Source organism: Crocodylus siamensis, chromosome 5, assembly GCF_052110815.1.
Source record: "Crocodylus siamensis isolate JL-2025a chromosome 5, ASM5211081v1, whole genome shotgun sequence".
NCBI classification, from domain to species: Eukaryota; Metazoa; Chordata; order Crocodylia; family Crocodylidae; genus Crocodylus; species Crocodylus siamensis.
Genome location: NC_143399.1, coordinates 33,406,333 through 33,433,598, shown reverse-complemented (window position 1 = coordinate 33,433,598; position 27,266 = coordinate 33,406,333). Strand labels below are relative to the sequence as shown.

General features: G+C 44.9%; 1 protein-coding gene across 1 annotated transcript in view; it reads left to right on the top strand.

The window, feature by feature from the left end:
• Positions 1-27,266, top strand: part of ABCA4 (ATP binding cassette subfamily A member 4) — a 102,643-nt gene that overhangs the window by 14,308 nt on the left and 61,069 nt on the right. The window contains exons 6-14 of the mRNA XM_090047554.1: positions 5,057-5,254; positions 8,785-8,874; positions 9,265-9,505; positions 10,170-10,309; positions 11,400-11,516; positions 12,327-12,524; positions 22,502-22,707; positions 23,337-23,513; positions 26,268-26,490. Of these exons, the coding sequence (XP_089903680.1) occupies positions 5,057-5,254; positions 8,785-8,874; positions 9,265-9,505; positions 10,170-10,309; positions 11,400-11,516; positions 12,327-12,524; positions 22,502-22,707; positions 23,337-23,513; positions 26,268-26,490 (1,590 nt within the window). The remainder of the gene's footprint in view (positions 1-5,056; positions 5,255-8,784; positions 8,875-9,264; positions 9,506-10,169; positions 10,310-11,399; positions 11,517-12,326; positions 12,525-22,501; positions 22,708-23,336; positions 23,514-26,267; positions 26,491-27,266) is intronic.

Genomic DNA, 27,266 nt, shown 5'->3' with positions numbered 1-27,266 from the left:
TCCAAAATACAGGCTTGTTTTGATATTTCAAAAGCACCTTGGGGATAGATTGAATTAAAGTAGTAGGGTTTGCTGCCCTTGTTACTCAAGAGCAGCTGAATCAATACTGAATAGTGACACTGCCGGGCAGTGATTCGGTCCCCATGATCAAAGACTTGGCGCAGGAGCACCGTACAGCTGTGTACCATTTTAACTCAACAATGTAATGAATAGCTATAAGAGAATTCTGTGGGGTGAAACATTTAAATTCACCACCCCTGATGTCAGCAGTGTAACACAGGAGCTCAATGGCATTTTCCCACATGAATAGGTAGGAGTGCTGAAAAGCAGACCTGTTTTCTTGGATTCTTACTGAATAATAGATTGGCTCAGAGGACTCAGAGTGAAACTGCAAGTCAGATCATTCCTGAGGCAACTACACAGGGGACTGTATCTGACTAAGTCCAGGCTGTCTTTGCTCCTCTGTGTGTGGTGGCTGGGGAGCTGTGAGAGGAATGCTGTGCTTATGAATGTACGTTGCTGAATCAGACTTCTGGGACTACTGCCCTTCACAGTGTGTGAGAATGCAGAGAAAGGAAGTAAAATTGAGGCTGAACGATTTTTCTTCATATTTCTGCCCGTCCCTCCTCCTCCTCTCAGGTCTGCCACACTAGGAAAATATGTAGTCGGTTGTGGTTGTTAAGTAATGGCTCCCTGGTGGCTTTTCCTTGTCTGGTGTTGAAAACCATTTGGCTGCCAGTATACACGAGACCAAAGGATTTTCAACACAGAGAGAGCATGATTGAGACCTGCTGGAACATGGTGTCTGTGGTGCTTATTGTGAAGGTGTTAAGAAAGGTCTGGCTCTTTCTACATTGCAAGCCAAAGAGTTTTCGACACCAGTTGAAGGTGGAGCCAGAGGAAACTTGTTGACAATGAACATCATTGCCCATGTATTTCTAGGCTTTTGGCAATAAGATCTGTAGCAGCAGATCATCTGAAAAAGGGTAATTTATCCTCTGAGATAGTAAAATGTTATTGACACATTGGCCAGGGGAAATGGAGGCAAATGGGTTATGTTTGGTTGTCAAAGGGCCTAAGGGAGTGCCTTGCAGTGGAGTTGGGTGTCCAACTCCCAGAAGCTCCTTTGAAAATTCCAGACCAAATAACTTGCCTGTGGTCAAGCTAGTAGATATGACGGAGCCAGGAGAGGAGCACAGACTTCTTGCATCTAAGTCCGGAGCCTTTGCTACAAGATGGTACTTCCTGGTTAGGAGCTTCTGATACTCTAGACTTGATTTTCTTGCACACATGCATAGCTGCGAACAACTGTCCTTCCCTCCCCCGTGCCCGTGGAATGAAGCTGTCCAACCTGAAAGTGCTTGTTTACAAGGGCCTGGCTGCAGCAGGCAGCTGGCTGCAGTGCATTTGCTGACCTCACTAGCACCTTAGGAGGGCAGGAAATGACACACAGAGCTGAAAGCTAAAACCTATCAAAAAGCCAGCCAGCTGAAAACATAGTTTGTACTGCAGTTTGGGCCAAACAATGACATGCTGATAAAATTATTGGAGTTTTCCTCTGGGAACTGCTGCTGGGCTACTCCACAGATAAGGATAAGAGGCCTATGCTAACTCTTAATTAAAAGTTCAAGGAAGATTGACTACAGCCCACAGTGCCTGGACATTTAGAAGGGTGTGATGGTTTGTTGGGTTTCTAATCTGTTTTGTTCATGAGCAGTGTGTCACTCACTTCTTGAGGCTCTGTGTTCAGTTCCCAACAGTGATATCCTCTTCACAGGATCCTGATTTTCCAAGTCAAAACAAGACTTTTCTGGCCGCCTACCAGTGCAGATCATTTTAAGGCCCATTTCCACTGGTGAATTTGTGCTGCCCACACAGGATACCTGAAATCTGTTCGTACTCCCAAAATGTTGCCTGCATTTCACATGTATGCCCATGGCTCTTTATGACTGTGCTAGCTTTGAGCAAGTGCCTTCACCTGTAGCAGGTCAGCTTGGTCAAATTGGAACGTTCCCACTTGTTCAGCATGGCAAACTACATTTTTAACTTGTTAATGTGACTGTTCCCCCGTTTTCCCTTGGCTTTCCTCTAAAAAACAAAAGTACCTATAAAAGTCCAGTGACACCGACATTTCCTGTGCTGCTTTCTCTTTTCCATGCTTGTGAAGTTCTGTTAATGATACAGCATGTAAGTCCCAGTTTTTAACAGTTCTCATGACTTTAGAGATCTATATAAAGCTGGCCCACTTTCTTCATGATTGCTAAAATAGCAGATCACTCCCAGATCGCACAGTCAGGGGTCATACTTCATTGATTTGCTATGTTCTCGTTGTGAAGATTCATTTTCTGATGGCTAAACTAACAGTGCAGGAAAATAGCCTGGAGCAGCCCCACTGCAGCGTGTGCTTGTCCCAGCACAGTTCCATTGCATGGAGAAAGCCAGGGCTTCCCATGGTCCTGTGGGTGCTGCACTGTCTGATACTCTCCAAGTATAAGCAGCCATGAAAAGTTAGAAAAATCAGATGGCTGTTTATCTGTTTAATTTCAGTTGATAGCTTTATTTTGTACATGAGAATTACTTGGGTATGTAGTAACAGAAGTGTCACTTGCAAATCAGGGAAGTGTTTCTTCCACTCTGTCCAGCACTGATGAGGCCTCACTTGGAGTACTGTGTCCAGTTTTGGGCCCATACTTCAAAAAAGACATAAACAATTTGGAAAGAGTCCAGCATAGAGCAACAGAACTGATTAGGAGCCTCAGAGGCAAGACCTCTGAGGAAAGGCTGAAAGAAATAAAATAATTTAATCTGGAGAAGAGAAGACTGTGGTGGAGAGGATTTGATAGTAGTCTTCAGATATGTGAAGGGCAATTACAGAGGGGATGGAAAAGGGCTTTTATCTGTGGTCTTAGAGGACAGGAGTAAGATAAATGCTCTCAAGCTTCAGCAGAAGAAATTTAAGTTGGAGATTAGGAGGGATTTCTGACTATGGACGTGGTCAAGCATTGGAACAGACTACCTAGAGAAACTGTAGAATCTTTCCTTGAAAATTTTCAAGAGCAGGTTAGACATGCACTTAGCTGGGATGGTTTATTCAGAGATGATCCTGCTCTAAGCAGGGGATGGACTAGATGACCTTGTTAGCTTCTTTGCAATCCCACTTTCCCATGATCCTATGAATTACCTTGAATGCAAAATAACTGAAACGTAGCAATAAAAAACGTATGATGACACGCCTGAACTAGCTAGCCTGAAACTAGGTAGATCCAGGTAACTGTAGTAGTCTAATTGTGGCAAGATGGAAGTCAGTGCAAGCTCATTGACTGTGACAAAAACTAATGCTTGAAGGTTCTGGAAAGCATGTTAAGTGCACTCTGAGCTGCCACAGCTATATTGCTACTGGTACCTGGGTTGGCTTGTTTCTAGCTAGCATGGACATGTCTATGCTGTGATGTAGTCACTACTGTGGCTATAATGTCTATACACCTGTAATTATACTGGCATAAAATCTGTGCATAGACCAGACCAGACCAGATGTGTGTGCATTACCTCAATCACATAAATACCCTTTTATCAAGTATAGTTTCATCAGCTGAAATTCAGAGTCATCACACTGGACAGACTGCAGTGCCTTGTGAAACCTGCTCCATTGCCCCTGGGTTTCTGGATCCCTTTGATCTGAACAGTGAGTCTCCACAGCCTCACTCCCCACTTTTATCTGCTATATTTCATGGAGTACTCCTCAGAGGCAAATTCCACTCTGCCTGTGCCATCCTCCGACGTTTTCTCTGTCTCACTTTTCAAGCTTATTACACCTTTATAGGCCTTCTGGAAGCAAATCTCAGCTGTGGACAGACAAGGAGGCTTGTAGGTAGAAAGTCAGTTGAGTACTTTTGTTTAATGTTCCACTTACTAAAGTGCCATCTTAATTCAATCAGGATAAATGTTGAGAGAAGAAGTATATAATATACCTAGGCTTATCTGCCTCAGCATTGGTTTGATCATTGTATGATCTGTGATGACTAAAATTTGTAATGCTTTTTAGAGTTGCTTTTTCCATAGCTAACCTTACTTTGTGCAGACTTTCAGTTTCATCAAGTTGCCTCAGCACTGAGTCTGGTCTTGTTTCTCTGTTTCTGATCATCTCAGATATTTAAGATCTTCATAATGTTTTAATCATTTACAAGTTACCTGTATTGTTATATAGGCTAGAAATATTAGCCTATGAGTAACTGCCAGTGCTAGAACTTATTTCCCCATATTATCTCCTGTATCTTATAAATCCCACCTTTAATATAACTATGACTTAATTTTAGGCCTAGAGGGCCCTAGCTGCTTAGTATAGACCCAGAATCACTCTGGTTATTTCTGTGGTATTATTCGGTATTAACATTCATGTCTCTATAAATGAACATGGTCCTTAGAAGTTAAACACTGAAACAATAATTTTGCTACTCTGTTTATATTATAATTTCTAGTTGCTAAATGGCCACTGTACTTTAAAAAGAGTTTTCAAATGTCTAGATGTGTGCCCGTGTGCTATGGTGTTGGGTTATGGCTTTGGAGGAAGTCTGTGGTAGAAATGTTTGGTGAAGAAGATCCAGGTTTGAGAATCAAAACAGAATTAGACTTCTGCTGACAAGTCAGTAGGCATCGTGAATAGGCTTGACTCGCGTAAGAAGGCAGAACTGTATGGCATGTTTTCCTAATTCTGGGGCTGACTGGCATTCTTATGCAAGTCAGGTCCATGCATCCCAACCCAAGAGGTTGCGTGGGTATGACACAAGTCCTGTTAGAGTGCAGGGGGCAAGAATCTGAAACCAACATAGGATGTCCCCGGTGAGGGTAAGGAGCGGGTAGTGATTCCATGTGATATCCACTGATGGTCACTAAAGGGCTGTTCCTTCAGATGGTTTGTATCATCCCACAGTCTGGGAATGTTTTGGTAGATTCTAATTATAACCCCCAAGATGCCATGTCTTAGGTACACGTCTCTAGTTGCTACTGAGAAGACTGAAGCACCCACAATAATAAGATTAAAATGTGCTTTTGGCTGCAGTTTGCCTACGGAGTCCCCGACTTGGCTCTGGAGGACATTGCCTGCAGCAGGATGCTACTTGACCGCTTCATTATCTTCAGCAGCCGAAAAGGTCTGCCTGCTGTGCACAGAGCAATGTGTGCCCTCTCCCAGGGGAGCCTCCAAAGAATAGAAAATGTCTTGTATGCAAATGTTGATTTCTTCAAGCTTTTCCGGCTGGTGAGTATGCTTTGGCTTATCATTAACATTCGTTTTCCTGAAAAGGCTTTGTTATAGTGCTCAAGTTCCAAGCCGTCATTTAAATTTTGCTAGGGTAGTTAATTAGCCCTGTCTTCAGTTGTACAGAGCAGGGGAGCAGAGGATGCTGGGAGCCTTTATTTCTCCCGCTTTGTAATCACTGGATTACTGGGTTGGTGACCTACCTACATGTTCATGCCTTCATGGAGGAATGGTGCTGTATTTTGCTGCCCTCAATATCCTGTGCCCTTTTAGTCACTTGATCTGTCTGCACAGTACAGCCAACACTGACAAGATCCCATGTGATGGCACAATCCAATGCCTGAAAGAGTTCTGTTGGTTTTTTTTTTCCTGTTTCTTTGCATGTGCATCATGCTTGCTGGAGATGGCAGGAGAACCACTGGAGGGTTATACCCACAGTATCTTTAGCCCAAGTTCAGATGAACATATGCACTGCAGTACCAAACCTTTTCAGATTCAGCTACAGTGTTTTGGGGACTTTGATGCTATCTCCTCAGATAGCAAGAAAAACTAAGCCTGAAGGGGGCCACTGCTCTCATTGAAACACAGAGACACGAAGGAAAGGGAAAGAGGAAGTTGGGTCTTCTAGTGATAGAAATCAGAACTTAGAGAGGTTCCTAAGGTGCCTGTACACATGCTGAGAAGCTGCTCTGACACTGTAATTACAGTACATCAGAGCAGACTCAATTAATCAAGTCTGCTGGAGCATGCTAATTAGCACATGCAAGCTTTAGATAAAGCACTCCTGCCACTATTTTGAAATGAGGGGACACTGATACATGAGACACTCTGGGCACTTTAATTAGAGTGGCTCTCAGAGCTGCTTTAATTAAAGCACCCCTTCGACCTCTGGAGCGCATGTAAAAACACCCTTAAAGATTGCTTACAGCTCCACAATTGAAGTTTGTTGTTTAATCCTTCTCACTCTTGTGTGCCTGTGTTTACTGAACCCACTGATCACTACAGGCCGGAGGCCCAAAATTTGTGCGGGACAGAACCCGGACTTGCCCAAAGCTTGCAGTGTTTAGGCAGGGGTTGTGGGGTCTCCTTTACTGAGATAAGATTCATCCACAAAGTTGTCTTGTGGATTTGTAGTTCAAGGGCATCAGCTGAATGGATTCCTTTTTATACAATGCCTAGCTCAGAGGGGCTCTCAACTGGTTTGGGAGCCTCCCTGCATTCCTACAATGAACACATAATAAGTTTGATACATTTGTGTTTTCTCGAGCATAAGGGTTCCCCGTTTAAGTCTAAACTCCCCCCAGTTGCTGTTGTTTACCCCTAAAGAGTGGCTATCTATAAAAACACTCTTCACTCAAGGTACTTTTGTAATGTGGTTCTTCCCATCTATGAAACTGAATCCAGTTCTGTTTCATGTTTAAATCTTTGAATAATAAGTTCAGATGTGTATGCACATAAATACCGTTCCCCCCTCCCCCCCCCCCCAACATACACACACATACATTCTCTATCCATCATATACAGGCAAATATCCCTCTGGCTCCTTGTCAGGAGTCAAAGGAAATCACGTTGCTGAAAGCAAAATGTAGGCAGAATAATAAGGTCCTTCTCTGGCCTACTGCTGTGGGAAAAGTGAGCCTCTTTCTGGATCAGTGCTGTAATTGCAGCTGGTTGTCTAGTGGTCAACATGTTGTTTGCTTCCTTTCATATGATCAAGCTGTAAACACAAAGATAACATTCTTTAATGCCTCAGTGCAGCTGAAGGGGAATATATGGTTTATTTAGCAGAGTGGCAATTACTCAGTGAAACACAAAGTCCACTATGAACAAGTGCATTTGCTCCATGTGTAGTAAACCTGGGTTCAGTGGATTATTCATGTACATGTGAAGCACAGACTTGTATCAGGTTGATTAACATGAAACTGCTTATATTAGAAATATCTAGGCATTTGAGATGAGCTCTATTTGTCTTCACTGCCTTACAATTTGACAGTCCTACAATTACACCTGTATAACATAACCAATCACATGGACATCTATCCTAATCTGAGGCAGCCCTGCTCTGTGCGTGTTATTCTCCACTGCCCTGCACTTCTGTGCAAAGTGAGTGAAAACGGGCGTGGGTGAGAATTCTCCACTCTGTCTCAATGCAAGTTCTGGGGTAGAGAAAAGACTGGCCCAGTAATGGCATGTGAGTGAGATTTCCAGGGCTGTACCTGCTCTCAAGGCATCTCTTTCCTAAGGACACTGTTTTTATCTCCTGTGAACCTGAATATCCCACTTAATGTTACAGCTCTTGACAGGATGCAGAGGGGTGCTCTGTGTCAGTCAGGGTGGGAGGTGGGACTGCACATAGCTTCCACTAAGTCTGTCGTACCTCCATGCAGTTAAAATGCAGCAGGCTGTTGGTGGGATCAGAATTTACCTCCCACTGAGCAATTCAGTCATTGTAAAACACTTTTATGATCAGTGAATCATATAAGATGCATCATGCTGGAAACATTTTGCAGTGGCATTCAGGAATTAACACATGCAAACTTTCTTTGTATAGTGTGGAGAGGCTGGATATTTCTCTCTCTTTCTCCTGGGTATAGAAAGCCGTTTCCACATAGTGCGTTTATTATGGACAGTGTTTTGCTTATAAAGAATCCTGCTAGCTTTCTGTTTGTTTCTTTTGCTTTGCTAGATGTGATTCATTGTTGTAAAAGACCAAGCAGACAGAGGTTGCTTCCTGAGTTTCACAGTCTTACCCATCCCTAGTTTCTTTTGGGCATCAGGAAAAAAATAACTTGGGGGCCATTTTGATAGCCAGCTGCTCCATTCACTGTAGCTGACATATTAGTATGCAAGCATGTTTTCTATGAAACTGCTACCTTTGTGATTTCCTGACATCTCTATACAGAATGCAACTTGCCTCTGCTTTCTTTGCTTCCCGCCATCTGAAAGAAATAGTGTGTGGACTCTGAGAGATGAATGGGTATACAGTGTAATTGTTTCAAAGGCCAAGTTTTATATGTTGCAGCAAGGCCAAAGAAAACAGCTATCTGAGGAAGGAGAGAGAGAAGCAAGTAGTTCAATGCAAGATGGCTACTTAGTGCCATTCAATTGGCATGAGCCCCACAGGGTAACCCCCAGTACAAAGGTGATCCTCTGAAGTGACTTACCTGACTCCCTGTACTGGCTACCAGTATAGCAGAGGAATAAATGCAGCTCCCAGCTGCTACCAGGTATCAATACACCTCTAGCTGTATTTTCAATGCTGGTGTGACCATATCAACCCATTGTTAAAGTAATTAGTTACTCAAGCTGACATATGTATACACAGACACACACTCACATGTAACTGGTGTGAGGCCCTGCAGAACTTCTGTGTATAGCCAGGACAAAACTCTTAACCTTCAGCTCTGATAAAAGATTTGAAGAATTTGAGCTAAAGGGGGATATATAATAATAGCATTAGGACTTTTTGTTCCCAGTACTGTGATGGGGCAGTAGAGCCTTTCTCATTTATATTTCTAATTTATTCACAGCTTCCCACTGTTTTAGACAGTAACTCAGCAGGTGTTGACCTGCAGTACTGGAGGATAGTGCTCTCTGATGTGTTTCAAGCACTGCGAGAGGTAAGTGCTCTGGTAGGGAAGCATGCTCTGCTCTTTTCTGCCTTTGTCTGGTCCACCCATTTGTCTCCCCTATCTCTTGCTTGCATTCTGCATCTGTGAAATGATCAGGAAGTGATGCTCCCTGGCAAATGCATCCTTGCCCTCTGCTTTCCCAAACATAAAGGTAGGGTATAAATATCAATGGTATGAAGTACGTACCAGCCCTTTATTGGTAAGGGCATGAAAGTATAAGAAGTGAAATTGTGCTTGTTGCCAAGATAGGAATCAAAAGGAAGTCTCCTGTGGGACCTAATCCTTATCACCAGTAGTTCTGGGCACAATCAAGTCCTACCCAGATGGTTTATTTCTGTGAGTGTTTGTTGTTATTAAAGAAGTCTTATTTTGCTACAGCTAGCCAGGAGATCAAGCATACAGGACCTTCTGGAGGTTATGCAGCCATTTTTCCAAGACGGAGAGCCAGCATCCTTAGACCATCTGATGAACTCCTTGTCTGATCTTTTCTGTGGCTACCCAGAGGGAGGTGGTACCAGAGTGTTCTCCTTCAACTGGTATGAAGATAATAACTACAAGGCCTTTCTTGGGATTGAATCCACCAAGAAGGAATCCATTCATTTTTATGACAACACAACCAGTAAGTTTTCCCATCATGTCTTGCAAGCCTAGAGATTATAGGTTTTGCTACAGAACACAAATTCTGATTTTCTCCAGAGTAATTTTTTTGAGCAGTTGATTTGGAAAATCAGTGCCTGGATGTTTATGCTTTACATGTGAGAAACAGAAAAACCTAAGCAAGGAGAGCTGACAGAAGAACCTTTCATGTATAAGTGCAGGACACAGGAGTTACCATAACAGATTAGCCAGTTGATTCATCTTGTCTGGTTTCTGAGTCTGACTTTGGGCAGAACCAGAAGTTTCAGAGGAAAGTGTAGGAAATCCCAAGGTGAACAATTCTTGCCATCCAAAATGTCCCATGGATAGAAGAACTAACAAAGAGGAGAATTCACTCTGCTGCAGCTTCCAAACTCCTGTTTCACCACACTATAATCTACTTGGCCCAGTTTATCATTTGTATCCCATAGATAAAAATATGGTGGAGCTCTCACAGTGTTATTTTGCCTCTCAGTTCCAGCATGGCAGTTTACCCAAGTCACAAAATGTTGTTGAGCCTCTTCAGATCCTAAAGTCAAAGTGATTTGTGTTTGTTATCCAGGTAGCCTAAGGCCCTGCAGGATGTTGTGAACAATAGATCTTGGGTAAGGTTATATAAAGTCTGTCCCCCTTTTTCTTTCCTGCAGCACCTTTTTGTAATGCACTGATCCAGCACATGGAATCAAACCCTTTGACCAGAATAGCCTGGAGTGTTGCAAAGCCCCTGCTGATGGGAAAAATCCTCTTTGCTCCTGATTCTCCTGCTGTAAGGCAAATACTGAAAAACGTAAGAGGCTCTACTGTATGCTTAACCATTATTTTAACCAACTACCTCTTCACTAGCCATCTTGCTCTAGTGACCTGTTCTTCCTGGAATTCCTCCCGTTTTAATGCCCAGAAAGTTCAGCATACCGCACATAAACCGCGCAGTTCTGAGGGACGAATTGTATTAAAAACAAGAATAATCTTCATGGATTCAGGGAGGCCTGTCTACACTTCAGAGTTTTGCCAGCAAAGGTAGCTTTTGTTGCCCAATGTTTGCATGATCCATATCCACATCTGATTCCAGATGGCAAAACCAGAGTTCAAAATATGGGGGAGAGTCTGGGGGGGTGGGGACTGAGCCTCTGCATAAGAGATGAGAGCTCCCCTAAAGCGTCCCCCCCATAAAAGACGAGAGCCCCCAGCCTGCCCCACACCTTTCTAAGCAGTGCAGGTAGTGGTGGCGGCTCCTTCCGGCTGCCGCCACTACAGACTCCTCCAGGATTCTGAGTGTAACTCAAACCCTGGGCAAAACTCAAAATATCTGTTAACAAGGTAAGTCAGAGACAAGGGAGCAAGGAGGGAAGGAACAAAGAATGAGAGATGCATGTTCCATGTCTCACCCCACTACAATTTGGAAAACTCATTGCTTCAAATGTCTCTGTTATTCCTTGCACATTCCCCAGAATCCTAGTCCCATGCAGTAGATCATGCTCAGTACTCATGCTGATGGCCCTGCACAGTATCTTTTGCCAAAATAACCTCTCACAGTAAGTTACATAAATAAATAGATAGCATTAGCAAAAGCTTGTGCATATGCATATTCCATTCACATAGTAATGTAGGCAGCAGTAGGCCAGCAAAAATTCTGCCAATGAAACTCGGTAGCATTGACATGGCCCCTCTTTGTGATGAACACACTCTATGCAGTGCTCCATTACCAGAGTCAATTTTAACATTTTTATCAAAATATTGACTCTAAATGTTAACATATTAGTAAACTTTGGATCACTGTGTCCTCATATGCAGTGGACATCAGCCTGTCTGTGCAGGCGTGTCTCTCCATTGACTGTGATTAGCAAACTGATACTCTTCTCTGTTGTTTAATGCCTCAGGCAAACTCCACCTTTGAGGAACTTGGGCGCCTCAGACTGTTGACCAAAGCCTGGGAAGAAGTGGGACCTCAGCTGTGGCATTTTTTTCAAGACAGCCAGCAGCTAAACATGATCCGAGTATGTTATGCCCTGATGGGGAACTGTGGTTAGAGCAGCTTCCTAATTTAATATGGGGGTAGAAGAGTTTAGTTTATAAAATGTGTCTGGAGGCATGACATTTGTAGCAAACAAATGTGGGTTTGTAGCAAACCCAAAGTGGGTTTTTTGGTTTGAGAGTTTGTCCTTTGCGTGTGTGGATCCCTGATTGGAGCAAGTGGGGTGCGGCCACATCCTCCTGTGGCTTTGTGGCATATGCACAGTGAGCTTTCATACCGTGGGCATGTCAGCGCAGTGCTGACCAGAGCTCTACATGTCCCCGAACTGGTTCAGTTCCAGACACTATCTGAAGTAGTCTCTGAGTTGCTCCAAGTTGAATCCAGGTTTCCAAAGCCTCCAGGTCCATGCTCACAGCTGGGGGCGGCAGTTTTGTAGCCATGCTCTTTCCTGGCAGTATCTCCTAGGAAGAGATTCCAAGGTTCTTCTTTCAGATTAGTCCCTCAAAGGCCATTGTCAACTGAAAAGTATCTTCTGTGCTTTAGTTGTGAGAAGTAATTTCTCTCAGGGAAGGCTGATTGGCTTTCTTTGCAAGCACTTTTTTCTGCTTGTGGGACACACCTATTCCATGTATCGTAAGGAAGAAATAGACTCAAGAATCAAATAAGGATACATTCCTTGTAACAGCCCCTCCCAAAATTAAAATATTTAGTTGTCCCTTTAAAGAGAAAACTCTTGAGTCTATTCTTTCTCACAATAAAGAGGCAGCCACATGTTCTACTCTAAAGCAGGTCAAGAGAAGTGATGTGGATGAGAACAATTCTGTTTCCCTAGGACACGTTGAAGCACCCCACAGTGAGAGACTTCTTGAACACACAACTGGATAATGAAGGTTTAACCGCTGAATATGTGATCAACTTTCTCCATAATGGCTCCCCAGAGAGCCGAGAGGAAGGCATGGCAGACTTTGATTGGCGGAATATCTTCAATGCCACAGACCAGGCCTTGCGTTTGTTGCATCAGTTTCTTGAGGTAAGGTCAGCAGCTGTGTGATGAAGAAATATGGGCATCCCTGGCAATCCCTAAAGAAATCACACTGCGGTACTGTCATCAGGGTTTTGACACTGTGATAACTGGTGCCAAGATAATTAAATCACAGGGCATTTCATTTGTTGATCCTTAAATAATATGATGGCAGAAGAACAATACCATCATATCCTTAGGACCCTTTCACCTGAGGATCCCCAAGTGCTTTATTAAAAACATCATCTGAGTTTCAAAACACCCATGGGAGAATGGGCAAATATTTTTGCAGTCTTAGGACTGAACAGGTGCTTCCATGGAGCCTATTTCTCTCCCTTCACTTATTCCTCTACTCCCAGTTAGACATCTTGTGCTCAAGAGAAAAAAAATATAAGTGGCTGTTCTGATGCTTGGAACAATAGATGCAGGACCTACCTCATTTATGGAAAAACACTTTAGTTTTTAATAGGGAATAAACCAATGGGGCCCTATAGAAATTTGTTTTAAAAGCTGCAGTTTAAGAAATAGTGATCCTCTTTTTATGGGAACCATCCCATAGCACGGTATAGTTCTCTATTAAATTGTGTGGGATGGTTAAGAGAGTCTATAGAAACACTATGATTTTCTAATAGAGATCTCTCTCTGACTTTTCCATGATGAGGCAAGGGATTTAAGAACCAAAAGCTTTAAAATGCACCCAAAATTCAAATAATGTTTTTCACATGTAGTAAAGAGTCTTCCAAAACTTCCTGAACAATAATAATCCAAAGGCTCCAGAGGCCTATTGCTCGAGTGAATGGCAGGAAGGCTGCAGCCAAAAGGAATTCCAGTTCAGCCTGTAATGCTGAATATTATTGTCCAGCTCTGCTACTTCCCAGATGGATTTCAGTGTAGCTAAAAGATACTGCAGAGCATTCTAGAGGAATTCCCCAACACAGCAGTGACACCCCTGTGGATTGCAATACTTTTTCATAAGGGATTTCTCTGGACAGTGAGAAATTACCCCACTTAAGCAAAGGATGCACATGAACTAGCATAGAGCCTGACAGTCATGTTTTCTAAAATGGCCTCCATCTTGGGGTTGACCAAAGTGGGCCAAATCAGACACGCCAAAACAAAGGGACTTGAAATCAGAGGCCACTTCTGAGCATGGGACTGCATTTGTTTTTCTTGAATGAGTGTCCATTTCTCTAGCAGTACGCGTGTTTATCAGGACTGTCTGAAGCCATTCAGGAAACACAATGCAAAAGGTCAGCTGCAGTGTAGTTATTTATATAAAAAAGAGCTAATAGCATCTTTAAGGTAATTTTCAATTGATGCCTCATGATGACACAATAGACCTTTTTTATTTAAGCCTTCTCTTCTTTGTGAGCTAAAAACAGCATGCAGGTTCTTTGACAGACCTTTTTTAATCAGAGGCTGATTTTGCTTCAGCAGTTTTAGTGACAGATTCAGATCCCATTAACAAAGCTAAGAGGTCTAGTGCAAAGGTGGTGGAGGTTGGGCAGAATGGTGCATCAGTGACTTCCTGTAAGGTTTCTGGGATTGACCTTGATAAAAGCTAGTTGTGGTCTGATTGCTTCCTAACTGCAGGGAAAAGGGCAAAATTGGCTATCAGGCCTAAAGCAAGAGATGGTTACAGTGCAATAGACGCCCAGTGAGGAAGAATAAAGAGAAATAAAGTACAAACTAGAATTAGTCAACTCCTGTGTCCAGCAAAACCTGTTAGGCTTAACCCTGTTGTAGATCAGATCTGACACCTTAAAAGCATTAGTCTCAGTAATAATAAGGCTTAGCAGTTCTGATTATAGTGCCTTCCCCAAAGGATCCATGTGAAGACAGTGCACATCTACTGAATGGCTGCTTATCTCAGAGAGTTTTCTACTCACCTGAGCACCAGTCTACTGAATGGCTCAAATGTATGCAATAGCTACCAAAGTCCTTATTAACATAAATAGCTCCAACTCTCTTTCTATCTCTCAACTTGATACTTGGTGTTTTGAATATATATTGAACCAGTGGTGCATTCTTTAAATAACAATAATTTTGAAACAATGTGCAGGTAGCTGCATTAAACAGAAAATGAGCATGTTCCATCACGCCGACACTCATGATGCTACGAATTATACTCTCTTGTATTGAGAAAAAGAACAGAACTGTCAACATTTCTTTTCTATCTGATTGATGTTATTGATCTAATAGATGTTACAGTTAGCACGGTCTAATGATTTGGGAGTTTACACTCCTGTTTAATCTCGTTTTGTAGTTCCCAGGCACATATTTTTGGAGGTTTTGAATCCTTGCTTGATTACTCAACAGGGGATTTGAGTTAAAGCCCAACTTATGTTTTAGGTCAGGCTAGAAACTACTCACCCTGTAGTGAGCACACAGACAAGATCACTTGAGCACGGATAGTCCTCCAGCATCCTTCCCACAATTCCCTCAGAGGGACAGGAAATTCTGCAATTGTCACAAGTTACAGGGAAGGTATCCAGGAGATCCTGGAGATCACATAAAATAAGGGAATAGGGCCCAGGTACATGCAAGTGAGTGGAGAAACACTGAAGGCCCATTAATACAGGTGAAGGAATCACCTTGTTTAGACGAATCTGGGCATTCAGAGCTGGATACTAGTCCCCCAGGCTAATTGTGCAGCCTAGCTATATCCATAGAGAGAAATGCTTCATCCAGTCTGGGCTGGTCTATCCAAGTTCTGCTGCTCAACACATGCATCAGCAGTGAAAAAGATGACATTCCCCAACCCCTGCAACAGCAAACCTCTGGGTGCTGCCCCTGCACTTTCTACCATCGCCACCCAGGGCATAGTAGTGACTAGTTATGCCCCTGTTCTAGATTGCTGACAAATTGCCACTGCCATTCCAGCTTCACGAGCTGGATAAAATCACTTAGCAGGCTGGATCTAGTCTACAGGTGTGGGTTGCTGACTCCTGGTGTAAACAACTCTGGAACATCCTTGAGTAGTTCAGAGCAGCCCTTGAGTGCATACCCCAGGACTGATCTTAGACTGTCCTGTGACAGAGAGCTGAAGAGCATTGCTTAAATGCATACCCAGGGCTGTTACTCCCAAGCTGTCTATGCTATCTGATTGCCAGCTTTGTTCACACAGAGTGAGAGTGAGTAGGGCTTATGTCCTCAGCTGCACTCCCATGTTTGTTAAGGAGGCTGTATGGAAAAGCCCTATAAGAATCTTAATTCTGCTGCAAGCACTCTTCAATTTAAAAGGAAAAAAAAGTGAAGTTTTATTCATCAAATTGAAAGGTTAAACAAGGGAACATTTACATTTCAGTGATGTCTGCCAGCTAAATAACAAGTTGTCTGTCTGCGCACTTTGATGTAGAGTAATAGTTGATTATTGACCTGCAAGACATGATCAAGAAGATAAGATCAAACATGTTAGCCTCTTGGTGTTTTATGAAGTAGGTAATTGAATAAATTTCTTCTCAGTTAGTTTAGGGGTTCGGTACATCTACTCTTTTCAGCAATGTGTCACTGGTTTGGAATGCAGAAGCATAAACCTGCAATTATAAATTTTCAGGTTACTAACAGGGTAGTTTACAGAGTTCACAATTATTGTGTTTCTTTTTCCTAGAAAATTGAAAAGGGACAAGGTTTCTTTAAAATTACTGTAGATAATTATAATGACTCAATGCCTTGTGCATGAAGTTACAATATCTCACCGCATGATAACTACAGACTGAGTAACAACCATGAGTTAGTTGGGGAATGTTAACTGCAGTCAGCAGGTTAGTTACAAACCCATTACATGGCAAAATGCAGTAGATATATAATAGTCAAGGGCCATGGACAGGTGTGCATTTGAAATGCCTCCAAATCCACTCCCGTTTGAAATGCTTCAAATCCGGAGTACTTCAGTGCCATACAGACTTGTATGTCCACACCTTCCTGTTGGAGCATTTCAAAATCACTGAGACAACATGCAGTAGCAGTGCTCTCCAGTCAAAGAACATGATAGGGAGTTGCTTAGTCCTCCAGCATCCTGCAGTGCCCCAATTCCCAAGACACCTTGGGAGAGAGGAAAGGGAATGGGATGGACAGCTATGATATTTACCCAAGTACAAAATGACTTAGATTTGAAGGTGGCCCTGCAATAGTTAGATGCTGTATATAGAACATTTATAAATTTGTTATAATTTTTCATGTATAGAATCTAATTATTGGAGGGTTGGCAAGCAACAGCAGGTGGGCAGGCGGACACCTGCCCCTTGCACCCTGCAGCCTTTCCCCCCACAACTACTTCCCCCCAGTGCCTGCACACCCCAGTGTCTGCCCTTCCTGCTACTTGCCCCTCTTCCCTTCTGCCCCCATGCCTACCTGCCTTCCTGTGCCTATGTCTCCTGGTGCCTTTCCTCTTCCCGCTGCCACTTATCATTTATCAGTGGCAAGAGGAGAGGCAGCAGGGGCTATGGAGAGCAGGTGGTGAGTCGGGGTGGGGACATCATCTGCAGCTTGGATTCCAACCCTGCTAAATGGTGGGGGAAAACTTCATCTCGGATTTGAGTAAATATGGTAGGAAGCACTCTCCCGTGCCCTCTGTTGTCCTCAAGAAACTCTGCAGATGGGAGTCAAGAGGCATAGAAGGAATCCTTCTCTCCTGGGCTGCCCCTGGATGGAGAGCAAGAACCCCTGAATTCTTCTCGACCCAAGGCCTTTGGCATTCCTGAGGATCGCCAAAGCACACAGGAGAATACTCTTTAGCTGTCATCCCACTCTCTTCCCCCACCCCCATGCAGGTGGAAGAAGGTGGGGTGGGGTGGGAAATGAGCAGTGTGGGATCCCAGATGGCTGCTGGAGAGTACAGATTTTTCAAGAAGTGCTTCAAAAGATGATCCTCATTTTTTAGGATAATTTTTGAGGCACTTCAGCCATTTTTGAAGTGCTTCTTTGGCAACTCTGTACACTCACTGTTTAGAGTGCTTCAAATAAAATGTCTGTCCAAGGCCAAAGAAATCAGTAGCTAACTGATCTGATTAATTAATGAGCTGATTAATTTAAAACAAGACAAATATGCAGTACCTTGGGGATCTGCTCTCCTTTGACTGTCAGAAATACACACAGGCTTTGTGGACTCTGAAAGTGTTCTCAGAAATTTAGATTGGGAGCTGTCTGAAATCAGCTGAAGTGCTAGTGCCAGAAAATCTCTGGAATCATTTTATAGCTTGGTTAGTTAAATCTCTCAAAAGCTTTAAAAATCGCTCCCACCATAAGGGCCTCATAGCTTCAACACCTCCAGTTCACCTGTTTTGCAGTTCAAATTTTAAGAGAATTTTCCTAGTGTTGTCAAGGCCACATAGCCCCATTTCCACATGAAGCAAGATACAGTGCAGATTCCTCTGATGACCTGGGTTCTAGGAGCATGTGTTAAAATAGCCAGTGGATGTGGTACTGTGCTCCCAAATCATGTCATGGATCAGTTTTCTTTGGGGCTTTGTGTGCTTCGCACTGAGGAAACAACCCAAGCACTTAGCATCATGTTCACCTTTACTCTCTCCATGAGACTTCAGTATTGAGCATGGCACTAGCTCTGCAGTTCGTACAGACTTGTCCTTGCCATCTAATGTCTCCCAACAGCAACACGCGCCCTTCTCGCTGTGGTGACGGCTGTAATTCCTTTCTTCAGGGCTGCTGGATGAGCTACCCCTTTGCTTACAGCATATTCACAAGGCACCAGTAGCTCTTTGCTTGCTATTTTGTGCAATTACCATCTTGTTACCTCCTTCTTTACCATAGTCTGGCTTCCTATAAAGTAATAGGCCTATAAAAAAACCCTAACTGACAAGAGATCCTAGCTACACCTTGGTTCTGCAGCTTTTGTCTGATTGTTATGGGCCAAGAACTTTGGGAGTTACAATAAATGTATGGTCATAAAAGTACAGTAGGATACTGAGCAACAGTACTCTAATTAGCCACATGTTGTCATACGATGTCGCATAGCGGGCTTTTAATCAAAATGCAAAAGAGAGTGTTCTCAATATCTCTGCCTCATACATGCCAAATTAAAGGCAACAGATTTCATCCAAAGACACAGTAACCTTGCTAGCCAAACACTTAACATGCAGTGTCTTTTTGCTATGCTGTATTTTCAGTCATGTTTTGGGAGCTTATTGATAGCCACTGGTTTTTCACACAGGAGTCAGTCCCAATTAGTGCAGTCATTCAGCATTCGACTATATTTAAGCTGTATCCAAAGAGGGATTGTAGGGTGTAGTATCACAAACTCTGGGGTGTGGAGCTTTTTGCTTCTTAGAGCTCATCTACACAACAGGCACGCTGATGTGACAGGGCCCGGGGTGAGGAATGCTGGAGATTCTGACGGCAGTTTTCCCTCAGCTATTCTGTGGGGTGGGTTTTGCCATCTTGCTTTTGCTGCAAGTCAGACCAGATCTTGTCCAATGTGGATCCTGAGGTATCAGCGGAGAGAGAATAGGCCTCTCTGTGCATAACCCCAGTGGCTTGATACCAGCGGTGGTTTGAGAACTCCTCTGGGTCTCCCTCCAGCAGTTTATGCCTCAAGCTCCTCTGAAACGAATGCTCTCAGCAGCTATGAAGGAGCCCTCTCTCAGGGTGAACTTTCCCTCCCAGCACAGGGGACTTAGGCAGCTGCTGAGAGATGAAATTCCTTCTTTCTGGCACCAGCTTCCCTGACCCAAGTCCATGAGATGCTAAGTATCCCATTGACCTGAATACTTGCACTAGAAAGGAAATCTAGGATTGCTTAGTGCCATGCACAGTCACAAGTTCAGAGGGAAGGCGCACAGTCCAGGTGCTCCCAGTGTCTCTACTGCTACATGGTGCAATATATCCACCAGCTGAGTGGAAATCCCAAGTTTCAGCAGGGTGTGTACAGGGTTTGCTTGAGTGCACAGCAGTGACAGGCACATGCTCCAGCAGCTCCTGGGAGACCGTTAGGGTTTGACTGTATAAATAAATACTAGAGAGCTTTTTGAAATGTGGATTAATTCTGCCTCAGTAGCCTGGAACAACTCTGCCACAATTTTGTCAGTGCACCTGCTGAAAGGATCCTGAGGGCTTATCTGTGTGGGAAGCTCCACCAGTGATACTACTCAACTGGACCAGCACAGTTATACCAGTGAAATTCCCGGCATGGGTGCTCTGAATCTGGAATCAGAATGAGATGCAAGCAAGACTTAACACGGTTCTTTTACACTGGCAAAAGTGTTTACACAAGGCGTAATGCCCGTATGTCTGCGGGAGGTTGGATAGATTTGCACCTACCTGAATCAGAGGTGGTGTAAACTTTCATAAACAGAGGCTTACTTCATCAGAGGTCACAGCCCTTTGAAGTCATACCTTACCTTATTACCTGGAGGACCTGCAGCTGCTAGTCTGCACCAGAAACTAACCAGTCAACATGGTTAGGAGGCCTGGGCAGGAACCCTTTGGAACAGCACACTGGACCCATAGTGCACACTGTAGCACTGCTGAATTTGATTCAGTGGGTGAGGTGCCTATGGCTGTCCTCCACTGGCACCCTCACTATCACTAGCACCAAAGAAGCTAAGCTGCATCTGTGTAACAGAAGATTTCCGTACAGTACATGACAGCATAGGTAAGACCAATTAGTTTCAGATGGAAGCACTTCCCAGGGAGAAAACAGGGTATAGGGGCCTTTGAGTTTACAGCTCCTATGGGCAAGGCAATGTTTTGTCAATACAGCTGTGTGAACATTAATAACAACACCTGGATGTGCCTCCAAGACAATTAGCTTCTCTGTGGGGAATCTAATGGCTACGCTGATCTTTAAGGATTGCTTTAAGGACCCCTAATGCCAGAATAGGGCAGGGTCTTCAAAGACTCTTTTACATTTTGCCCAGAGGATCAGAGTTTTCCATTGTTCCAGACAATGAAGTCATGCCAGGTGGGGGGAGGTGGGGAAGGGGAGGGATCTCTTTACACCTATTTGCATTTTATTCTTCTGCCCCTAAACGTAAACGTCCCCAACCCAAAGGATCCCCAACCCAGTTCCCATAATTGTGCCCCAAAGGCCAGGCTGAGACTGGGCCCCTGTGAAAAAGTGAAAACATGATTCAGGGGTCAGTGTATGCCACTGTTTATAGGGGCCAGCCATAGCTTCACTCCCTTGAGTACAGGTCCTGCAAGCACAGCCCTGGAGCAAGCTACCCTCAGGGAGGAGGAGTTGGAGGCTTGCCCTACTATTCTTCCCCACACCATCCAGTTCTACAGCCGGAAGCCCATACAGACTGTCCTAAAGGTCAGGTCAGCTGCCTTGGGGCAGGGAGTACTACTGCTCCTTCCCATCATTTTTAGCACACACAAAATGTCTGAATTTGCACATGCAGAGTAGATTATATAATGATCCTCTCACAGTTTGTACAAGCATATCCAGGATTTTGCATAAGCAATCCCTTCCTCGTCTTCCCCTTCCCCTCCCCGCCTCCAAACCCCCTCATTCCAAGCAATAACAAGAGAACCCTAGGGTGCAATACTTGTAAATTCCCAGTTTAAAAATCAGCCCCTGCAGTGAGGGAGGGAGTGGGGCAGAGATGGGGCAGGGTCTGGGGGAATGGGGCCCAGCGCTGGGCTGGGTCATGGGACACTCGGAGCCTGGGCCGCTTGTTTAGGGGCACAGGGGGGCTCCCGCTGCTGTGGCAGGCACCCCCTTGATCTGTGCACCCCTGGGGCAGGCACCGGGGGTAAGTGCCCCCTTGATCTGTGCACGGGACGGAGGCAAGCTGCCACAGCGGGCTGGGTTCCGCCCCCCACTGCTGGTGCTCTGGGAACAGCACGATGCATGTACCTCCTGCGCGCTGGCTGCACCTCCTGCCCAGTGGTGGGAGGCGTGTGGCTGCCAGGGCACCAGCAGTGGGGTGGAAAGTCCAGCCGCAGCTGGCCTCTGCTCCACACACAGATTGGGGCAGCATGTGCAGTGGCAGGAGCCCCCCGCACCCATGGATTAGCTGCCCAGCCAGTGAGTATCCCACAACCTGCCCCAGGGGCCTCGATCTGCACCCTCACATACTTCTTTTGTCCCCTGCGCCTCTTCCCATCCATGTATTTACTTGCTGGGTGACAGTCTACACACAGCAGGGCCGGGCCGAGTTTCTGGCCACCTGCAGTCTCCAGCTGCTTGTCTCTGTCCATGCCACGCGTGCCCCTTCCTGCCTCTCTCCACCCCCAACCGCTGCTGCAGCCACCTACAGCCCATGCCCAGGCTGCCTGCATTTGGTGGAGCTAAGCCCCGTTAGCTCTGCCCTTCTGCCGCCTACGCTCTTGGGTTAAAAGACTCATCAGCAGTGGCATTTTGATGCAATTTCCCTCCTCCCCCATCCCCCCCCCCCCCGCCCTGTGTTTTCCACTTTAAAACTAAATATTTAACTTACAGTTTTGCTCTGAACATTTCCAAGCTTCACCATCAGATCTCGCTAGATCTTGTACCACCTGCAAGGGACTCAGGGGGTGAACACCTTCTTCTCCTTTTTGGCTGATAGATTTGTTTGCCCTCGCTGTCTGTAATTTCCAGGTGGTAGGTTTGGGCTACTCGCCATGTTTGTTTATCAAGATGAGGGCTCAGCTGTACTGTTCTCTTTATCTGGCTGGGGAGACATGCTATAATGAGCTTTCTCCATTTTTTTTTCAAGAATGTCACTCCTTGGTGTCTCCCAAATTCACTCTTGGTTATACATCTTAGGTTTGGGCTCTTTTTAAGGTGGCTGTTGCTTGTTTGAGCTTTGATTCACACAGCTTAATGTCCTAAGTTCATTATAAGAATTGGACCAAAATAGGTCATCTTCCAGAGAAAAGGCCTTAGGCTCAATTCCTAAGCATTAAAGCTGAAAAATGACAGCTGCCTCAGAAATTAACTGACTTGCTTTCCTGTCCTGTTGCTGACAAACTGTGTGTGTTTTCAGTATATAACTCCAGCCACTTCATGCCCATAAGGCTGTCACCTTTGTGATTGTCTGCAGTGCTTGACCCTGGATAAATTTGAAGGTCATGCTGATGAAACCCAACTGACACATCGTGCCCTTCACCTGCTGGAGGAAAACAGATTCTGGGCTGGAGTTGTCTTTCCTGACATGCATCACATGACCAGCAAGGTGCCACCTCATGTGAAATACAAGATCCGGATGGACATAGATGCAGTGGAGAAAACAAATAAAATCAAAGACAGGTGAGTGTTTCTGCTGATTTCAGCTGCTGTGCCAATGTTGAACCAGTATGCAAAAAGGGGGAAATTCTCACCAGCATTTGGGGAGCTAGAGGGCCAGAGTCTGCTCTCAGGGACACATGCAAGATTTGACTGAATTCAGTGGTATGGCAACATGTAATACAAAGCAATTCATACACAGGTCCCAGTACCTGGCATGGACAACTATGCATGGGTGCAGGACAGGAGACAATAAAGATGGGGTAGATGACTGCCCCATGGAGAAGGTGGCTAGAAGTTCCACATAAGCACATCTGCCCCCCACACACTCCTTGTGCAGCAGGATGCACTGCTCCTGTGATACAGAGGTCTTCTATCGCTGGGATTAGCTTCTAAAAGCAAACATGATTCCTTAGGTCTTACCTCCACAGAGAAACTGATTGGCATGGCTTAAGTGGAATAACTACTGTCATGGAGCTGTCCCAGTGTAACAGTCCCTTCTATCCTAAAACAGCCACTTAGCTTTAGTAGCTTAATTTCTGCATTTGGGGGCAATGAAGCCTGGCAGTCTATAAATAGGAAAAGACAGCAATAGCCCCCTTTGATAAAGTAATTGTCTGTGGGAGTGATTTCCGTGTGGGTTTTCTTCCCAGGTACTGGGATCCTGGTCCAAGAGCTGACCCAGTGGAGGATTTACGTTACATCTGGGGAGGGTTTGCATATCTGCAAGACATGATTGATCATGGGATCATAAAGACTCAGACCAACACTGAAGTGCCAACAGGAATCTACCTGCAGCAAATGCCCTATCCCTGCTTTGTAGATGATGTGTGAGTAAGAGAAGCTTGTGATCCTCTTTCTGATAACTAATTGGGTGGCTGGGTGGTGCAACAGACTTTTAAGAGGATTGACTGTTTTTACCTTTGATCTTGCTTAGAGGCCAGAGAGAAATCCCAGGACTGTGGCATTAGTGAAATACTCCATGGAGCCAGCAATATGCTTCCCTGTTTAAGACTGAGATAAGAAGCTGAAGATAAAAAAGATTCAATACCATCAAACTTTAAAGAGAGAGAGAGAGTGAGTGAGAGTGAGAGAAGCAGGGCTTGGGGAAAAGGACTGGCAAAACTGTACTGCTGTAACCATTCTGGTTTAGTTGCCTATGTGGAAACAGTATTCCAAAAAAGAGTGACATACTGAAGTAAAGTCACTGGATAGTTCTGCCAGTCGGTACCAGATAAGTGCAGAGTGCAGGGAGGTATGATTTGTGCTCCCATTTCACACACCGTGAATATCAGCAACTCCAACTGAAACCTGTGGAGTCAGGCCATTTTTTCCCACCAGAAATTACTGCAGCCAGCTGCAAAAATCCCATCCAAGTAGATTTCTAAGGCCTGGCTCATGTAGCTATGGATTGATACCTGAAATCCAGAGAGACTTGGCTTTAGTTTTGGCCTTTTCAGAGAGCCTAATTAAAGTGGTTAAGCACTTTGGAAATCAGGTGCAGTGTACTAGCTATGAAATCCCATTGGCCCACTAGGAAAAAGCTCTCGCAAGTGGCCAGAACAAATTCCCTTCCTGGCCCAGGTACATAAAGCATTTCCTTTTGTTTCAACAGGCCAGGTTGCTTCCTAGGACTTTTCAATGAGAATGTGATTTTTTCCTGTCTGTTTTGCTGGCCAGGACAATCACATTAACTCATAACAGAGTGAGGAGGAGCTATGATCAGTCTGGAGACCCCCAAAATAATTTTGCTTTTTTCATTTGATCACCTTCAGTTTTCTGCTCCATAAACACTCTAACTATTGAGTCTTTTTCATTCAAACATCAGTATTACAAAACAGGTGCAAGGTGAAACTTGGGTATTACACAGAACATTATTCTTAGCTCCAAACACATATAAAGAGATCCCAGCAGGAAACATGGTAAAGTCTTTAAAGGGGACAATAAGGCACAAGATCCTTGCAGTTGCATGAAAAAAGGCTCTGGTTGTAAGCTACTATTAGAAGAGAGAGGGAGCCCTCCAGCTGTCTGACACAATAGTGCCGAGTTCATTAGCTGACACTTGCCCTCTGTAACCGTCTCAAGACTTTCCCAACATTTCTAGCAGCACCCAGCTGCTTTTAATACTTGTATACTTATTTACTTAAAAACTGATGTTCAAAACCATGAGAGAGGATGCTCCCACGGTGTTCCCAGGGAGCTGTGCAGCTGGCCATAGGGCAACAGGGGCAGTGTGGTGGTGGCTGTGGCCACTGCGCAGTGCAGGATAGTGCGGGGGGTGGCTGCATGCCACCCGGCTGCCACTACGCTGCTGCTGCCACCCTAAGGCCATCTGCACAGCTCTGCGGGCATGGCTTCGCGGTGGCAGCAGCGGCACAGGGAGGTTTTGCACACAGCAGTCATCACCGCTGGCACGGCTCCATAGGTAAGTGGCAGTGGCTGCTGCATGTGAGGTCCCCCTGCCCCCCACAGCCACCATCCCTCACCACTGCTGCAGAGCTGTGGCCACAGAGTCATGCAGCTGGCTGCATGTGAGCCCCACCTGGGAGCATGTGTGCGGCCTGCACATGGCAGGCACCATCACACTGTGCCCTGCATCGCTTGGCCACAAATTCCCCCACAGAGGGGCACCCCTGCCCTCACCCCCCAGCCCTGCACCTCTGCCTTCACTCTCAGCCCTGCTCCTGGCTGCAGTGTGCTGCCTGGGGCCAGCAACACTTCCTCAGCCCCCTTCCCCAGCCCTGTCCCTCAACCCCCAAGCCCCACTTACCTCTAGGATCCACGTGCGAAGGGCAAGTCTGAGACTGAGCCTGAGCCTGAGTCCAGCCTTGGCTGACTCAGAGGGTCAGGCCCCGCCCTTCCCCCTCTCCCCCCCACCCCCCTCTGGGAAGGGCTGGGGTTTTCCCGCCCTTCCTGCAATCAGCTCTTGCAGGCTGGAGCTGTGCAAGCCTGCAAGAGCTCTTTGCAAAAGCAGAAAATCCATGGATTTCTCTGCTAAAAGGAGAAATCTGCATTTTCTCTGATAAAAACAGGGAATCTCTAGTTTTCTCCATTTTTCTGTGGGAAACAGAAAACCTGGATCCCTGCTGATGACCCTTCTCCTATTCTCCCCAGCCCCAAGCAGCCCCTTGCAGGGTGGAACTTTGCCAGCTTGCAAGGGGAACCTGTTGTTTCCTACTTTGTTCTATGATTTTCATCATAATCAGTTACCGCTGTCAAATGTCTTTGCAACCCCATTTTTTATCATTGTGACCCCAAGGTTGGCAATTGCTGAGCTATGCTATTGTGTGGAGTGAAATCTGGCCTCCACCTTGCCACAGATTTGTAGTAGAGCAGGTCTTATGTCCTCTTTCTAAAGCAGAGATAACACTTCTCTACCTCAGGGGATGTAGCGAAGTGCCGTTTACAAAAGCACTTTGGGACCCCTTTCAGACTGATCTTCAAAAGAAGCAAAGGTTGGGTTTTGCTGAAAATGCATAAAAAATGCAATGGATTCTTAATACTCTTTGCCTCTTTTGCTTCCTTTTGTGCCAACCCTTTCTTGTTTTATATGTGTTTCCCTTATTCTCTCCCTACCTGGACAGCTTTATGATCACCCTGAACCGCTCCTTCCCCATCTTCATGGTGCTGGCTTGGATCTATTCAGTTTCCATGATCGTGAAGAGCATTGTTCTGGAGAAAGAAATGAGACTGAAAGAGGCCTTGAAGAACAGGGGAGTCACTAATGGGGTGATCTGGTACACCTGGTTTCTAGACAGCTTCATCATGATGGCTCTGAGTACATTTCTCCTAACGGCATTAATTGCGGTAAGGATTACCTTTGGGAGTGACTGTAAAAAGCTTTAGACTCCCAGTTTATGTTTGCACTCTTGATATCAGCCAGCCATCAGGAAACAATAGGAGCTATTCATAAGGAGACTAGATTTGCTGGTGGGCTATTCTGAGCTGAGCACGTAGCAAGCACATTCTTGTAAGCAGCCCTCCAGGCAGCATCAGCACTTGGCAGAGACAGCAAGAGATAAGTTCACTAGTGAGACTTATTGTTAAGATCATCTGTAGGACAATATACCAGACCTGATTACACTGGCAGGTCATGGTCTGTATATTGCATTTCCTGTAAACAGAAGCAGAATCTTTCAATAACTAATGATCCCTGCTTTAAATGCAGCAGATTCAATCTGAGCATCCTAATCTTTTCATACACTTTCTGTGTTTCATTTGTTGCACACAGTACCTGCCTGGTTTGAGTCTAGGACACTATCACAAACAGGGGAGGGGCACTACAGAGGTGGAGCTTTACCCCCTTCACCCCTCATTCCCCGGAGAGAACTTTCCTGGCTACTGCACCTCTGAATTGATGCTTTTTCAAAACAGCTTATAGTAGTTTACTTCTAAGGCTTCCCAGCCCTTGCCTAGCCAATAAGATAACTGTTTTTAACTGAGCTGCAGCAGACACTTAATTTGACAAGGAAGAGTCCCATCTTTCCCAATGCCCTGAATTATACCTGGTATGGTTTAAAAGTGTACAGTGGGGATTCAGTCTGCCCTGCTTAATTGGTTCTGTCCTTACAAATTCTTCCAGC